Source organism: Odocoileus virginianus, chromosome 34, assembly GCF_023699985.2.
Source record: "Odocoileus virginianus isolate 20LAN1187 ecotype Illinois chromosome 34, Ovbor_1.2, whole genome shotgun sequence".
NCBI lineage: Eukaryota > Metazoa > Chordata > Mammalia > Artiodactyla > Cervidae > Odocoileus > Odocoileus virginianus.
This window is the reverse complement of record NC_069707.1, coordinates 32558927-32577478: the sequence shown is the minus strand read 5'-3', so window position 1 is coordinate 32577478 and position 18552 is coordinate 32558927. Positions and strand designations below refer to the sequence as shown.

The 18552-nt window shown below is 42.6% G+C and overlaps 2 protein-coding genes across 21 annotated transcripts in view; one reads left to right on the top strand and one right to left on the bottom strand.

Moving 5' to 3' along the window:
- Positions 1–14362, bottom strand: part of EPB41L2 (erythrocyte membrane protein band 4.1 like 2) — a 205202-nt gene extending 190840 nt beyond the window's left edge. For 17 of the 20 annotated variants that reach the window (XM_070461369.1, XM_070461389.1, XM_070461382.1 and 14 more), the window contains exon 1: positions 14253–14361. The gene's annotated coding sequence lies outside the window, so the exon portion shown is untranslated. Of the gene's footprint in view, positions 1–13435; positions 13606–14252 lie in introns of those variants that run through there. The other 3 variants (XM_070461379.1, XM_070461372.1, XM_070461375.1) reach the window with 3 other exon arrangements.
- Positions 13455–14549, top strand: LOC110142468 (basic proline-rich protein-like). Its single transcript, XM_020901661.2, has one exon. It carries the CDS (start codon positions 13455–13457, stop codon positions 14547–14549), a length of 1095 nt encoding a protein of 364 aa, XP_020757320.2.
- The last annotated feature ends 4003 nt before the right edge of the window (positions 14550–18552 follow it).

Genomic DNA, 18552 nt, shown 5'->3' with positions numbered 1-18552 from the left:
ATACACAATTTGGATTCATTTTATTAAGAAAAAAGAAGTCTGCCTTTTTTTCCCTAAGAGAAGTGAATTAAAGAACACTTTTTAAGAAAGATGTTCATTTAGCAGCTTTCCTCCCAGAGTCTAAAAGCAATTAAACAGAGAGTACTGGGGAAAAGTAAAAGATTATCATATAAAAATGGGCTCCAAGATGAAGGCTGAATATGCACCATTGTCTAGCATATGACCACCAAGCCACATTTGCTTTTCAAATTCTTGTGAAAGCATTTGGCACCATTTTCCAATAATCCCATAGGACTTCTACTTCCTTGTTTTTTTAAATAGTTTTTCAAAACGTTGACACATTTATTGAACTATTTTTGGAAGACCTAGCTCTGTCTACCTTCAGGGCTCAAGATACAAATATATAAAAGCTACAGACAGCTATAAAACTTGGCAGGCTTCCTAAGTTCTCCAAGAAAACTTCAATTGGCAACTCCATTAACATCAAAAGAACACACAGGCTAGAGGGAACAACGCTGGACACTGGGAGACCTTGGCTGTGCCTGAAGCTCCATTACTAAATTGCTGAATGCCTTTGAGAACGCTTAACTCCTTCCTGACTCACTCTCCTTACCTGAAACAGAAGTCTATGCCTCAGTCAGCATATGCAGCTTTATGTTATCTACTAGGAGAAATCTTATTTTAAACCTGCCCAAAGTTTATCAAACTCTAGTAATCAGACCTGCTTTATAATTCTTGCCAAATCCAAACGGCCACTGTATTATTACTGATGTGACACTTATCCTTTTATCGTCACCTTAAAATACCTACTTTAGCCTTATAGTACGTAATATCAATGAAATCATAGTTTTGAAGTACTTGGGTATTTTTCTGATTAACACTGACATGTGTATTTAACCATTAAAAGAAAAAGATTCATCTGTGTACCACCTCAAATCATTTTAACATACCACCACATTTTGGGGAGATACTGCCCTGATCTATTTGCCTATAACATCCTCTACATTAATGTATAAAGTATTTGAATTAACTGCTAAAACCCACTCAGCAACTTAGTGAACAGATTAGTTAACAGTAATCACATGTACTCAGGAGCCCAGGGATCATCCTAGAGCTTCTCAGACCTTTCAGCCACTATCTTATTCAGATCCTCCATTTTTGGTTCACTTTTCCCAAAACTCATGCACAAAAACCCCTAATGTGTGTGTCTTTCCTTTAGAATAAGTCCCATTCTCTATTGATGCTCTAGTAATGAAATTTTTCACCCTTAAAGCATTTAACAGAACCCACATGAGTTCAAAGTTTCCTCTAATAACCAAAGAATAGTCAAATAGTCAAAGAATATTCAAATTTATGTATGCCAATCATGTGTCAGTCTAAAGACAGACAAACTAAGATATTCAATAAATTCCACAATAAGGTTGCCATTTCTGATACATATACATCAAATTGGTTTCTACTGTGTATTTTTAAATCTAGTTCAAATATATAAGATTAAGTGTGTGTACTGAATTAATCCTTGAAATATCACAAGAAAAAAATATAATACATTTTCTGAGCTCTTCCCAAGAAGCACTTTCTTATTTAATGACATATCAGTCACCCACTCCCACCCACCCTAGAGGTTGACTCAATCACCTGACTTTTCTGTTTTTCTATATATATATAACTGAAGTTCAACTCAGCTTCTGGCATGAAAAAAAAGGACAATTTTATGATGGCTGCAGTTCTTACCAACTGTGAGTACCACAATAATCTTGGAAATTTATTTTTATCAATTGAAAGCCCTAAATCTAGTGGGTTGAACATGAGTTAATTTCTGCTCACTCCAAAAACCACAGTAAATGACAGAAGGAAAATTAAAGGAAAAGAAAAAGGTACAAACCCACAAAAAGAAAGAAATAGGGAGGGGACAGGCCAGCAGATGAGATATATCAACAGAATTTTAGATGGAAAACAGATGTACAAAGTAACTGACTTAGAGCAGAGAAAGTCTAAACTTGAATTGCTATTCTGGTGGGGACCTACGAAAAACACTCTGATTGTTGGAGAAGCCCAGAGGGCCTTAGGAATTGGAACTTCCAGAAACTTCTGAGGGCTGAAGACAGGGACCTGTTGGAAATAAGGGCAAGGAATGTTTAAATCACACATACACTCTCATCAAACGCTGGCAGCCAGAAGACGAGAGGCTCACTCTACAGAACTTAAAAAAGAAAGGCTTTGCACTCAGAGGGCAGAGGTGAGTTCTACACGGTTAAACAGGGGGTCCAGTCACTCAGTCAACAAATATTTACCAAGTGCCTACTCGGCACAGGCACTGTGGCAGGTACCAGAAATACCGAACGAAAGAAGACAGAAAGATGTGCCTTTCGCTCCTCGGTCCTGTCTCCTCACAGCAAAGATTCGGAGCGACGGACACGAAAGGCCTCAGCACGTCACAGCTCTCAGGTCTTGGACACACCGCATTATAGCTCTTAGACAAACCAGGGTTACAGCTCTATTTTATTTAGAAGATAGCAGGAGAATCCATCCTCGAAGTGTGAGGGCATGCCAACCCAAAGACATGAAGAGAAGAGAGTGGAGGAGCACGCCAGCGCTTGGGGGGAGGGGAGGGGGAGGAGGGGGAGGGGAGGGGAGGGGAGGGGGAGGGGAGGGGGAGGGGGGAGGGGAGGGGGAGGGGGAGGGGGGAGGGGGAGGGGAGGGGAGGGGAGGGGAGGGGGAGAGAGCATGCTGCGCATGCACGCACATGGGGTGGGGGTGGGGGTGGGGTGGAGAAAGCATTTTGGCTTCTCCTTTTATATGGTTTTTCCTCCCCCTGGGCCTGCCCTATGCAAGTTGCCCTTAGCCAGGACTGCTGTTTGTTCTACCTGAGGTCTTCACTCTGGTCCTCAGACCTTACTTTGACCTTCTTTTGTTCTATTTTCACGGGCTTTTCCCTTCCTTGTCTTTTAGTCACCGCCATTTTGGACTCCTGTTTCCTATTCTAACTACCTAACACCTTCATCCAGTTTACATTCTACTGGGGGTTGATTCAATAAACAAAAACTAAAATATAAGGGTATCAGATGACAGCAATACACACTGCAGAAGGAAGAAAGAAACACAAAGAAGGGATTCAGGGCACACTGGGGTCAAGGTGGCGGGAGCTGGGTTGTAGTTTCGAATAAATGACCATGGAAGCCAAACTCTGATGGAGCTAAGGCAGTAAGCTGTGCAGGTATCTGCGGGAAGAATATTTCAGACAGAGAGAAGGCAAGGGGGGACATCCAGATGGGCAGGATTGGAGAAACAATATACACGAAAAAAGAAAAGGACATTTCCAGAAAGAATATTCAGCAGCCAAGGAGCATCTTTGAAAACAGAAAAGCAAAAAAGCTCAGTAGAGAGATTAGAAGAAAACATTGAAGTAATTTCCGAAAAGAGGGAACAAAAGGACAAAGGGATGACATCAGAGAGAAAAAAGTATCAAAACTGAAGGCACTGCAGGAAATTCAACATCCAAATTAACAGGAGTTCCAGAAAGCACAGAGAACAAAGAGGGAGTCATTGTCAGAGTGGAATATTTCTGAAAGACAAGAGTTTCCAAGCTGAAAGGGCCCAGTGAGTGCTCAGCACAATGAGTAAAAGACTCCCACACCATAGCACATCATCATGAAATTTCCAAACACCAAGTCCAAAGATAAAAATCCTGAAAACTTCTAAAGAAAGCAAACTAGCCACATACACAGAATCAGAAATTAGAATCTATAGTCAGCCTTCTCAAGAGAACATTGGGATGCTCTAAAATATTAATATGATGAAGCAACACCTTCAAAATTCAGAGGGAAAGTAACCACTAACTTAGAATTCTATACCCAGCCACACTATAAATGCATTCAAATTGAGAGTACAAAAAGGCATTTTAAGAGCGGGAAAAGTTGCTTTCAAATAGCAAAGTCTCAAGAAATTCACCTTGTTTGCACTTTCTTGGGAAACTACTGGAGGATGTACTCCTGTAAAGTAAGAGATAAAGAAGAGACAGGAAGTCTGGCACCCTGGAGTTAGGAAGAGAGGAAAAGAGCAATTTCAATGATCCTTTGGAGGAGAGCATGGCAACCCACTCCAGTATTTTTGCCTGGAAAATGCCATGGACAGAGGAGCCTGGCAGGCCACAGTGCATGGGGCTGCAAAGAGCTGGACATGACTGAAGTGACTTAGCACACACACACAGGCACAGAACACAACTGCAAAGTAGTTCTAGAAATAAACCAGCCCAGGAAGGATGTCCTTAATAAGAAAATGGTTTGCAATATAGTTTTCAACACAGTTTAGAGTTAAGGATAGGAACAAAAAAAAAAACTAAACAAATGAGGAAGAAGTAGGCAATTAACTTCAGGATAAAGCAAAAAGTTGTAAAAGAAAGTATATGCAGCCAAAGCAGGATACACAGCTCGGCTGCTGACTGTATGTGTTGTAGAAAGAGAGAACAGTGTGTATCTGTGTTGGGGAGGAGGGAGTCAGTAAAGGAGAATAGCCCCAACCAAGGTGGAAAGTCAATAGCTACTACTGTCTAAAGTGGAAAAAGCAAGAAAATCATGGTTTTAAACAAAACACATAGATAATAAAACCAAAAGAACTGAATGCAGTTGCCTCTAATGAGCAGAAATCTGTCATGAAGGAACCTGAAAAAGCAAGGGTCTGCTGCTTTTCTTTATAATCCCTACACTAGCACCTGACTTTCTAAATCATACACTAGCCCCCTGGGGAATGCCATTTGCACTGTGAATGAAGCAACAAAAAGTGTAAAACTGCTTGAAAAATTAAAAAAAGGAAGGAGGCACACATTTTATTCTGATGTGTTTCATACTCTGGGACATTTTTTTTACATTGAAACATCAGCCTGGCAACATTACACTAATGTGAAAAACAAGATGAAGGAGGGCTCTCGCCATTCCAGCTTGATTCAAGACTCATGCAGCTAAAGGCAGGACTCTGCTTCACAATCACACCATAACAAAAGAAACTAGAAGGCAAAAACCAGTTAGGAAAACAAGTTTACCTTCTGTTAAGTCAGATACTATAGATGCCAATAAATTTCTGAAATCTTTAAGTTCTACAGAGTAATAGCATTAATCAATGAAAGCAAGTAACTCACCCTTCCCTGCAGAAGAAACAGAAGTTTTAGCAGCACACAAGCTGGGTACCCTTGAGCAAATTATTCTGGCTTTAAGCCTCAATTTTTCATCTGTGAAATGAGCATACCAGCTATTTCAAGGTGTTGTTAGAAGAAGGATTGGGGATATTAACATGTATAAAGCACTAGTAGCTGGCTGTTGTTGTTCAGTCTACGCTCCAAAGGTTAATTTTCTTCCTTTTTCACCTGTTTATTATCAATGCTTCTAGGCTTGTCAGATGACATACAACGAAACATAGAACAAGGCTGAGCCACCAGCATCAAATGCACTTGTCCAGCAGAGACAAACAAGAGAACACAGCTGATGGGACAGCACCTCCAGCCAGGATGAAGGCTGGGTGGAAGGCAAGCAAGAAGTGCCAAACAGAAGCCTACATCATGGAGGAATAGTGCAAAAAAAAAAGAACAAAGAAAATAAAGAAATTGAATTAGACCAATTTCCTATATCCAACTACCTATTTAAAGAAAATACAAAGGAGGAACAGGTTAACTACACTAGACGATTGAAATCAGCAAAATTCACGCTGTGAGAACATAAAACAACAAATCAAATTTCTTCAACATACAAACTCCTGCAAAGAGAAATAAAGAGATGAAGGGGAAACCAGAGCTCATCAGTCTTAGGAGATACACCAACCAAACAACCTAAACGGGAAAAGAATTTGAAAAAGGATACATGCATAACTGAATCACTCTGTTGCACATCAGAACTAACACACATTGTTAACCAACTATCAGTCAGTTCAGTTGCTCAGTCGTGTCCAACTCTTTGCAACTCCATGAATCGCAGCACGCCAGGCCTCCCTGTCCATCACCAACTCCTGGAGTTTACTCAAACCCATGTCCATTGAGTCGGTGATGCCATCCAACCATCTCATCCTCTGTCATCCCCTTCTCCTCCTAACCAACTATACTCCAACATAAAATGTTAAAAAAAAAAAAAAAAAAAAGATACACCAACCAATCTTAACATGAGGATCTTAACCCAATCTGGATTCAAACAAGCATTTTCAAAATTGGTACTTAAGATAATTGGAGATTTGAATATCAAATATTTGAATATCAAAACTGAATATTTTATGAAATTAAGGAATTTTCAGTGTGATGATGGTATTCCAATCATGTCTACCAAAGAATTATCTGCCTAGATATATATACCAAAATATTAAATGATGAAATGAAAAAAAAGGTCCTCTAAAAAAACTGAATAACATACAAACAAGGTAAAGCTATGGGGTTTGGCAGTGTCATGCTAGGCTTCAGAGGATCAGGCAATCTGCTTCGGAGAAGGGGTGAGGAACTCTGGGAAGAACCTCGAGAGCACTCTTTCCGCGTCTGACTGAGGATCTACTGTATGCCACGATCCAGAAACCATGACTGACTATGAGCCAGAGGTCAGTCTTTGCTAAGGCAGAGGTGGGGAATGACCTCTGGCCCTGAAGCTAGAAAAGCCCCGCTGCCCGGGACACCTTCTTGAAGGTCATAGAGATTGGGTCCTTTTTGTATCTTCCAAAATTGCTATTTAGTAAAAAGAGATTCATCTCATTTTACTGAATTTACATCTCATTTACTGAAATTCATTTCATTTACTCAATGAAAACTCGTTGAGTTTTCAACTCAATAGTCTAAAGGAGCCAGGTATTTGATGCAAATGAATGAAAAGGTCCAGTGGTAATGTGAAGGAAAACGGGAGGGACTTGGGCAAAGTAGGAGGAGCATGATCTGTGCCAGATGGGGCAGGAACTCCTCAGCTCCAAGAGCAAAGTGTGGGCCCAAGGTTGCCAAAGCCCTCCAGTTTCCCCAGAGAAACCTAAAATGAAGATATTTCTGTGACTTTCCTGGTGGTCCAGTGGCTAAGACTTCATGCTCCCAATGCAGGGGGCCGAGGTCAGATTCCTGGTGTGGGAACTACATCCTACATGCCACAACTAAGACCCCGCGCAGCCCAATAAATAAATAAACAAAATTTCTTTTTTAAAAAAGATATTTCTGTGAAACTTCCTGATTTCTTAATGTTGTCAACTAATTGAAAGTTAAAACACACTGTTATGGGGAAAACATGTCTGCAGATCTACTTCATGTACAAAAAGATGTATTAGATGTAAAAAGGTCATATTTTAATGCCATATGTAGGGGTTTAAACACTATCAATAAAAATTTCATTAACAACTTTCTTGCACCAAGCTCACTGAAATTACAAAGGAAGTTACAATACAATAGCATATACATACAAATTTTACACTACAAATTAGTTATCTCCAGCAACATAATAAAAAAGACTAAAATCTGTCTGTGATATTGAAATTAGATCCAAACGGTTTTGCCACCTATATGCTTTTTAAACACTGCCAAAAACAGTGGGTAGTTTGTTAAAAAAAACTAGAGATACCGTACTGAAATTGTGAAAAAGTGGTTTTAACTTGAGATCACCATAGGAAATTACAGTTTCATATTGAAGACTGTACTTTCGCACAGTCTTATAATTATTCCTGATCACTGCAAAAAAAAAAAAAAAAAAAAAACACTGCTTACCACATATTCACATGAAATCCACTAGATCTTTTCCTAACCTAACAATTTTCACAGAGGCCAGGCCCTGTGCGAAGCGTTTTATAAGCACTAACTCATTTAGTCCTCTTCTAACTTTCTGAGGTAGGTTATAATTATTAATTCCCATAGTGAAGATAAAGAAACTGAGGCCTTGAAAAACAATTTACCTAAGGTTCCACTGGCATAAATGGCAGTCTAACCAATACCAAAGTGTGGACTTGTCACTGATCTCTTCTAATTAATATTTTCATCAAAGAAATTTTTAAGGAAATAATGGCACATTAAGTTCAAGGTAAGGAAATAAGAGGCCAATATTATATCAGAATTTAGTTTAACCTTGACAATCGGCTAAAATGGGACAACTAAAAGAATTCAACCGAAAGGAAATAAGCACAATAGTGGGGCATGAAAGTGCAATGGGGTGACACATACACAAAAAAAGGAAATCTCTTAAGACTTTGATTCTCTAATCTCAAAAATAAGAATAGAACTACATCAGCAGTTTTCAACATTTTCTGTTTCCCAAAACCCTTTCAAAATCTTCTCCCCAAAATCCCTCTCTCTCTGACACACACACACTTGACTTAACAGTCTCAGACAGTTCATGAACCCGTGGGGCCCACTCACCCTGAGCAACACCTTCCCCACCAAACCCACACTTCTCACCTCAAGGTCAAGAATCTAAACTAAATGATACTCACCCTCCCTTCTCGTACCTTAGGGAGATGAAGTGAAGGTGAAAAACAAGTAGACTGACTAGACAAAAAGGAAAAGATGTAAGAATTATAGCAAAGTGTAAATTACATATTAATTTAGTAGCTTCAGGATGCTGGGATGTGTACAAATATTAATAGACCACAGGAAACTCAAAAACATGATTAAACTTAGCACTTTTTTATCAAGGTGGTAGGTCCAGCTCCAACGCTCATCAGGAGGTCTGGAAACCTGAATTCAAAGCTTAGAAAAAATGATTAGAGAGTTGGTAATCAGACTTACGTGAAAAGTTTTTAAAATCACAATTTTCTTGGAAAAAGGCGATTAGAGGGTAACATAAGTCTTCACTTGTAGCTCAGTCGATAAAGAATCTGCCTGCAGTGCAGGAGACCTGGGTTTGATCCCTGGGTTGGAAAGATCCCCTGGAGGAGGAAATGGCAACCCACTCCAGTATTGTTGCCTGGAAAATCTCATGGACAGAGGAGCCTGGTGGGCTGCAGTCCATGAGGTCACATAGAGTCGGGCACAACTGAGTGACTAACACTTACTTACTTACTTACTTACTAAGTCTTCAAGTATTGAAAATTCCTTCACAGTGTGGACATAAAAGCCATAAAAAGAGCAAAGCACGAGGAAGCTGGCTTTTTGGTAAAAGTATGAACAATTTAAATATCAATACAATGAACTCCCCTAACTGACCTAGACAAGGTCCTACAGGTAAACATGACAAAAGCATTTTGGAACTCTTCTCGTGCCCTCTGGTTCTTAACCTGGAAAGAACCAAAACCATCCCCACGACACCCAACTTAGTTACAAATGTGAAATGTCAGCTGGACTACTAAAGCAAATCTTACTTATGATAGTTCTCAGAGCAAATAAAAAGATAATTCTTATTCTTCAAATTGATTCCATATTACTATAAAGATTATTTCTGAAGCAATCTATATACATTTAGATCTTTATGGCTCTATCTAATATACTAGATATGGGGCTTCCCAGGTGGCACGAGTGGTAAAGAACCTACCCATCAATGCAGGAGACGTAAGAGATGCAGGTTCAATCCCTGCGAAGATCCTCGAGAGGAGGAAATGTTAACCCACTCCAGTATTCTCGCCTGGAGAATCCCATGGACAGAGGAGCCTGGCGGGCTACAGTCCACAGTTCGACTCACAAAGAGTCGAACGTGACTAAAGCTACTTGGCACACATGCACAGTATCCTGGAGTAAAAAAGAATAATAATAATAATACCAAAATGCAGAGTGTATGTGATATGCAAACATATTTCTATTTTAAAACTAAGAATATGAAATTAGTCCAAATTCAATCTTTGGGGGGGGGGGGGGGGTAAAAAGCAGAAGGGACTTCCCTGGCAGTCCAGTGGTTAAGAATCTGCCAGCCAATGCAGGGGACATGGGTTCCGGGAAGACTCCACGTGCTTCAGAGCAACTAAGCCCACAAGCCCAACTACTGAGCCTGAACTCGAGAGCCTGCACTCCACAACAGAAGCCACTGCCGTGCCTGTGCGTGGCAACTAGAGAAAGCCCACAGACAGTAACAAGGGCCCAGCACAGCCATCTAATAAGTAGTTTTTTTTTAAAAAAAGCTGAAGCAGTATGGATGTACTCATAAGCCACCTAAGACCTACCCCATACCAAGGGGAAAGCAACATCACTTTTTAAAAAATGAGAAAATTGAGAAAAAATCACTAAAACTCTCATTTAAATCAACGATATCCCAACCACCAGATATTTAGGAAAATAAAGTACAGGTTAGCTACCCTCCTAAACATGAAAAACATGCATCTAAGAAACCCATATAGATTAAGCCAACCACAGAACAAGAGGAAATAATAAGAGTAAGAAAACCAAATCCTCTATATGAAATATAACCTACATAACATTTCTACATGCAACAGTACCAGATTCTACAATGTTAATTCCAACTTTCAAAAAATCCTCACTAAAAGCACTTCCAATACATTACATGGTTTCAACAAATTAATTCATCAAATTATTAAGTACCAACAACGCCATAGACACCTCACATAACTCTACAAATGGACTCCCTTTCTCATATAAAATATACACACTTTATAGAAAAAAAAGTTTTTAAAAACATTAACCATCACCATTTATTTCTAGTTGATATTAAGAAATTATTTCCTCCCTTTTTGGCCTGTAACATCTAAGAAATAACAGTATTTACACTTGGAAGCCATTCCCCTATTCTTAAGGATACCAGGCACTGACTCCATTTTAGATTTTAATCTGGGGCACCGCTCTGTCAGAGGAATGACAGAAATCTTATGAGTATCAGGTTGCTGGTCTATGCCAAAATATGGCATCCCCAAAGGGCACTCTCTCTGGAAGCTGTGGGGGAATCATATACAAATCTTCTATGAACTAAGGCCTTCCAAAGAGAATGGAAATGTTTGAGTGTTGAGGAAAAGGGCTGAGAGTGGATCTGCTGACTCCTAAAGGTCCGGCCCTGAGATTCCAAGATTCTATAAACGGGCAGTAAATTAGAGTTTGGCTAGTATTTGCTGAGTATTGAAGCCAGCATAAACATTTACTTGAGGCTTTTAAATGTGTAAGGGTAGCCAGTGGTTAGGTACAGTAATTCTGAATCTGAAAAAAACAAACAAGGCCACTGGCTATGTTTCTAAATAAATGTGGGGGTGGGGGAGGTCAGCATATTTCCTTTGTTTTCTCCGAGTAAACAATACAGACTTTCAGAAACGCAAAATTGGATCCTCAGCAATATTGATCCCTATAAACTATATTAATGCCTTATACAGATACTAGCAATTCATACTTCTCCAGAAAGTCCACGCATAGTCTCTAAAAAGACTATGTCAGTTCAAAAAACAAAGGAAAAAGGCCTATGCTTTCCTGTGGAAACAGAAACAAAACCAAATCTTCAAAAATATTTAGCATTCTGCTACATAAAACATAAACCCCACATTCCTAAATAAAATGGCAAAGACAGAACCTTTGTAGTTCTCTAGTCAGTTATATGAGAGTGGTGATTCAGGGCAAAACCCGACCTTAAACATAACTATACGATATTACTAAATTACAGAGTAATTTTACCAATAAATATTCCAGTTAAGGACTGCTTTGTCATCTTTGCAAGTATTTTTAGTTGAAAGCAAGTGGTTGGGAAGTCCACGTGGACATGGTTCTGATTTTTAAAAAATCTATTTTTAAGACCTGGTGACTGGATAGGTTTTCTAAACTCAGTTCTTTCGAACGGGTAATTTGGAAAGGGTAAGCCACAAGGACGTTACTTAAGGAGCAAAGGACCTAACAGGCCTACCAACTCAGATCAACACAAAACTAACTTAGAAACCTCCAAATCTAATGATAGGCCCAGTCATCAATGCCTGTACGCACACAGAACTGAACTGAAAGCTACCTCTCCAAATACAGCAAGGGCTATCTGAATTCTCTTGTTTTATATTGCCATAGTCGTTTGAGGGTGGGCTTCTCTTTGCATTTGTCTCTTAAATCTGCAAATCTGCTCCTTTTTACTTGGAATTAAGTTTCAGATTTTAATATACATACCCAGTTTTATATATATATATATACACACATACACACACACACATACATATATATACATACACCCAGTTTAATATACATACCCAGTTGAGAACACTATATAGTTTAAATTTTTATTGAAGTTAATAATTTTACTGAAATTCATTAAATGATTTTTTAAATCACTTTTAATTATTTTAGGCAATCCCCATCCAATTTAGATATCAAGAATCTGAAGTTGGGGGCTCCACTCAACCACGTATTTTCTCTGGAAAGCCTAAATTTGACTAGAAATAAAAGATTAAAGCACTGTTATGATTGGGTCTTTCTTAAAGAGGGATGTTTTAAAAGGAAAGAAACTGTCCCCTCCTGTTACTCTACATGAGCAGCCTCTTGTTCTCAGCAGTCCTTCTGCACACAAGACCACTACTGACTTCAGTGGGAATTCTGCCCAAGAAGTGAGGAAGACAGGGAGGATTAAATTAGCCCTAAATCCACGCCATTGTTCCAAGCCATTACCACTTGTACAGTTCTCCAATAACCTCTATAAAGTAGACATCTGAGATTTGATTGTGATTTCTCCAACTGAATTTTAGGACTGACCCCTGGAGCTTTGACAGGTGACACAACCTAGCTCTTTAAAAGCTGTGTCAGCCTGATGGATGTACTCAGCTGGCCCTTATCACAATCCAAGATTGTGGTTTCTCACAGCAGAGTCCTGCAAGCGGAAACTGAATAGGATTAAGTACTATTCGCTTCCGAGTAAAACCTGTTCACAGACAGAATTTTAAATCCCAGCTCCTGCGGCCAAGGAACTGACTCAGTTTCCCCTCAAGTGCTAAACCCAAGAGGAAATGTGATAGGATGCGAGTTAAAACTCAAATTTCCCATAGAGTATTATACATCGAGAATACAGAAAATAGCTGATTCCGGCGAAAGAAGGAAAAAAACAAGGGAAAAATAAAAGGAGAACTTTAAAAAAAATGCAAGAATAAAGGATAAACTGTTAAGATTCATTTAAAAAAAAAAAGCTTAGATAACAGTAACAAGAATAAGATGCCTGGCATACACGTGCCATTTCTGATGCGAGAAGTTCAAAAAAACTGAGGAAAGGATGTGATTCAGAAAAGAGAACATATATTCACAGATCCTCTAGGTTCTTCCTTCCGTCTCACCCCACTAGAGCTCTTAAAAACGGCCAGCTGTGCTGTTCATGGGGAATGCAATTTAAGGCGTCCTAAGCAGCAGCAGCAAGCCAGCGGGAGGATCTACATAGACCCCCTCCCCAAAATAGTAAACTAGACAAGGGCTCTTCTAACCTCGCCAAAACACCCTGACCTGAAGGGAGATGAGAGATCTCAGAAATTACTAAAGACGTCTTCCCGAGCTGCCCGGGGAAGGGACTCCTGCTGGGGATTTAGACTGATTCCAACCCTGCTCACTCCCGGTCCTTACCCCAGCAGCGCAACTAAAAATGCTCCCAACTCTCTGCCGTCAAACAGTGGAGAAAAATCAGCCATCGCTGGTGAGATGGCCTGGGTGCCGGGACTGCAAGGATCAGAGAGCAAAACCTGCGTCTCTCTCCGCTTTGGTCGGGAGGTCCGCGTCTGGAGGCACCGAGCGAGTGACGCCGCCGGAGCCCCGCTACCGGGAGCGCCCAGGCGCGCGGCCCGCCCCGAGACGCGTGGCGTCCTCGCCCGCGTTTCCTCTCCCAAAACCATCCTGCTGGAGGGCAACGCTGCTGCCGCCGCGTGCCCCCGGCCCGGAAGGAGGGGGCCGCTCCGCATCGGGACAGGCTCGCGCGCCGCGGCCCGCGCCCAGGATGGAGCCGGATCCCTCCTGCAGCCGCGCAGCGGGGCCCGGGACGCGTGACCCCGAGCCCACTGCACCCCCACTGCACCCCCGCGGGGGCGGCGCAGCCCTCCTCGTGCCCCCACCTCTCTCGCCGCCGACCAGACGAGGCCCCCGCTCTCACGAAGGGAGAAGCAGGGGGACCGCAGTGGAGCGGGGATCCGGCCTGGAGCAACAGGACCGGTCCCGGGTCGGGAACGGGGAGGAGGGCAGACAGGGAGCCGCAGAAAACCCCAACACCGGCAGCCCTCCCCCTCCCGGTGGGACCGTCCCGCCACCGCTTCCTGCCCGGGATCAGCTTCCCAGCTGCAGCCACAGGAAAAATCCGAGCCGCCCCTGCAAATCCGCAGAGACCAGACGCTCGGCCCCGGGATTCCCCCGTCCCGGGCCAGCCATTCCGCAGCTCCGCACGCCTCCTTACCCGGACGCCGCACTCAGGAGCTCGCTCGCCGAGGGGACCAGTCCCGCTTCAGCCCCAGCCGCCGGCCCGCCGCGCCCGCCTCCTCCCTCCGCTAGGTTTCAAATTGAAATTCCCTGGCTGGGGCCGTCAGAGGACTCGCGCGCCAGCCCCGCCCCCTCGCGGCGGAAGCTCCTCCCGCACCCCCGCCGGACGCGCCCCCGGTGCGGAAACCCCCGCGGGCCACGACACGCCCCCTACGCCCAGGCCACGCCCCCTCCCCGCCCCGGCCTGTGCGACCGACTCTTTCAGCGGGATTAGCGGCTCGGGGTCGCCGGATAAACCGGCGCGGAGAGACGCGTCTCGCCCTGGGAGCTCCCCTCGATAACGACTGATAATGCTTGTATTCAAGCCGCTCTTACTCGCGCATCCAAATATTAAATGCCCTTTTATCAACTTCTAAAAGTTATTTCTTCAAAGTGAATCCGCTTACTAAACCTTTCTTGAGTACCTATTCGGTGGCAGACCCCAAGCTAGGCCCTGGTGAAACAGAAATAAGGAAAACTAGGTTCTCCTCTGTCTAGAGTGGAAGAAGTGCTTTCACAGCCAAGACAGTGAAAGGGAACCGTTTATTCCTCCTGTGGGAGGCACCGGAGGGATTGGGGAAGCCCTCTGGAAGAGGGCCTTTTATAGTGAACCCAAAGTGTGGGTGGATCTCCAGGCAGGGGCCTAGGAGCCTGGACTGCAGGCAGAATGCGGCGGAAAAAGGGCTAGAAGCCCGAGGTTCAGGCCAGTTGTGGAAAGACACACAGACGATTTCTTCCGGTTCTTTCGTATAATTATATCGCTTTCTCTCAGATTCTACTCCTTTCTTCTTCTCTGAAAGTTGGCATGTCGTTAGGTCGGCTTTTCCTGATCATTGCCTCCAGGGTCGGTCACACATGTACCTCTTCTTCTTTGCCTCCTCCCACCTCGACTGAGATCTTTAAAGACTCCACCTCGGCTAAAATCAAGTCTTTTCTTTCCTAAACAGTCTTTTCTAAAATTATCAATGTCCTTTGGGAAGACCCAGAGGAATCGGGTGGAGAGGGACGTGGGAGGGGGGATCGGGATGGGGAATACATGTAACTCCATGGCCGATTCGTGTCAATGTATGCCAAAACCCACTGCAACGTTGTGAATTAGCCTCCAACTAATAAAAATAAATGAAAAAATAAAATAAAATTACCAATGTCAAATGAAACACCAGTTCCAATACCTTTCACGTGTATGATATTTTCAGTTAACAAAGCATATTAACATTTTATCTTTTGATCCTCACAGGAGTTTTATGAAAAAGGCAGGGCAAGTGTTATCTTCACTACATCAAAGAAAAAAGTAAGAGTCAGGAAGATAAGTTACTTGCTAAGGTCCTGCCAGTGAATAATAAAAATAATAAAATCTAACATTTATTGCTTGCTTTGTGTGCCGGGGATTGTTCTCTGTCCCACACATGAGTTAACTTAGTTAATGCCCCCCTATGCCAAGAACTCAAGTAAAACTTAATAGGGTAGGTTAACTACCACAGAGAGGAAGTCGGACTAGAAAGCAGTTCTGGTAAAGAAGACCAGGGAATATTATGAGACAATACTATTATAAACTTTCAGGCAGATTTACAATGAAATGAGGACTTGAAACTACACAGGTCTTAAAACTATGCAGACCTTGAAACTAACTTCACATGTGTCATTTTATTTTTTTAAAGACTCCCTAAAATTATATAAGACTTAGGACCCATAGAACCTTAATCTACCTGTGATGAAACCCTCTTAAAATGTTAATGCAATATAATAAATTAAATGTAGGCATAATATATAGAACATAATGTCCTTACCAGAGGAAATTATGTCCCTGCTATATCATCTGTTGAAGTCTGCAAATCACTTCTGTATACCACTTTTAAAAAAAATAATTGTATTTATTCGTTTATTTTTGGCTATTCTGGGCCCTTCCTGCTGCACAGGTTTTTCTCTAGTCTCGGTGAGTAGCGGCTGTTCTTCGCTGCAGTGTGCAGGCTTCTCATTGCGGTGGCTTCTCTTGGGGCAGAGCACAAGGGCATGTGGCCTTCAGTAATCACAGCGTATGGGCTCACTAGCTGCAGCTCCTGGGCTCCAGAGCACAGGCTTTTCAAGAGCTGTGGTGCACAGGCTTAGTTGATCTATGGCATGAGGGATCTTCCCAGACCAGGGATCTAACCTGTGTCTCCTGCATTGGCAGGCAGATTCTTTACCACTGGGCCACCAGGGAAGCCCTGCACACCACCTTTTAAGAGGAATCTTGACAAGTTAAATTATATCCATAGATGGGTAACCTTGATAATGTGGGAACCAGCAAATCTTAGCCTAAAGAGACAATTAAAGGTGATGGAAAGATTGTTATCAAATATCTGAAGGCTATTATGTAGAAGAATTATACTCTATTTTGGACACAGCCTTACTTGGCCCCAACATCTCAATGGAATGAACCAAATTTAGCAAAGACCTAGAAGGAAGTGAAGGTAGGAAGATCACAAAGAAGGAGCTATAAGGAAGTGAAGAAAACAGGTGGAACAGGGTACCACACAGATGTCAGTAAACAACAGGTGGTGGTCCGGGCAAACAGAGGAGTCCCAACAGGGCAAGAAGAGGGGACCAGACGGACAGCAGGACAAGGTCTGAGCAGGTGAACACTGGCTGGAACACTGGCTACACAGATAAGGCGATAACATTAATCCCTCAGAAAACAGACTGATAAGAGCAAGTCTGGGTTTTCCCACTAGACAGATTGGAGCGACAGGCGAGACTGACACTGAGAAAAGACAGGAGTAGATACCAGATCTGAGATTCATGCTACATCCACGTTTAGCATCACAGCCTTAATTCTGGGCACCATCTGCAAGCAAAGCCAGTCTGGCAATTTGGACTATAAATTCACCCAGGACTTCTTTGGTGTTCTTATTTACCCACTCACTCACACAGGCATGCTCCTGAGAAATCTTGATCTCACTATGCTGGTGATTCATTCTTTTATCTTTTGCCTTCTGGGCACCAAGCCCAACCAGGTGGAAGTATCTGGGTGACTCTGGATTTGAAACCTGCCCTTCTTTCCACGATACACAGGCAAGAAGACCTGGCAATGCCCCAGCACGCTGTGTGATGGAGGCAATCTCAGGCTTCCCTGTGAATGCGTGCATCCCAGTTCTACTGCCAGAAGCTAACAAAGATTCCATGAAAATGCCAAAAGGAGTCACTTGGCCACTCATTGGAGCAGTTTGTGCTCCCTGTAACTGCACAACTCCAAATTTTGATGACAACCATTCTATTGCTTCTGATTCTTCGGGGCCGTCATGCAAGCAGGGCTCAGTAAGCTGGCTCATCTCTGCTCCATGTGGTGTCAGCTTGGGAGGCTCATCCACGAATGAAGGATCCAAGATGGCCTCCCCCCATGTCTGGCAGTTGGTGCTGCCTGTCACATGGGGAGCTTAATTTCTCCTTTACATCAGCTCTCATCTTCCAGGGCCTCTCTCTTCCACGCAGCCTCTTAGCTGGATACCCCAGACTTCCTTACGTGATACCTGGCTTCTGAGGAGGTAGAAACAAAAACTGCAGGACCTTGCAGGCCTTGGCCCAGAAGTCCTAGAGCCTCACATGTGCTCCATCCTGTTGATCAAAGCAAGTCGGAGAGCCAGCCCCAATTTGAGAAGACTTCTTTCACAGACTTCATCTCTTCTTCATAGACTTCATCTCTCACTGGGAGGAGTGGGAGGTGTATACAGTGATAGGAAGAATTGTTGACAGTCATCCTGGTAAACAATTCATCACAGAAGCCAGGATTTTTAAGCAACCCTTCTCCTTTCCATGTATAGTAAGATTTTCCACAGGTTTTTCCTCAAAAGCAATACAAGGCCCCTTTCCATCTAAGACACACTGTGTGATGATAATCTCCTTTTGAAAGGCCATTCCCAGCTATTACTAATAATGCAAATAAGCATATCAAGCCTGTTAGATCACAAGGAACACAACTGATACTAATGGAGAAGATTGCCCATTTCCCAGAGATCCTGGACATTGTGCAGGATTCCATGACAGGAGATTTTGCATTGTTTTCCCTGTGGAGGAAAGATATATGTTCTTTGTGTGGAAGGAAGGATAAAACGGGTATTTGCTGACAGAATAGGTAATGGCAGAGACAAGGCTATGTGGTTACCAAACCATATTTTCTTTTCCTTTGGAGCACAAAACTATCAGTATCTCTGAGCCTCCTTTGCAATTAAATGTGGCCATGTGAGTGGGTTCTGGCTAACGGA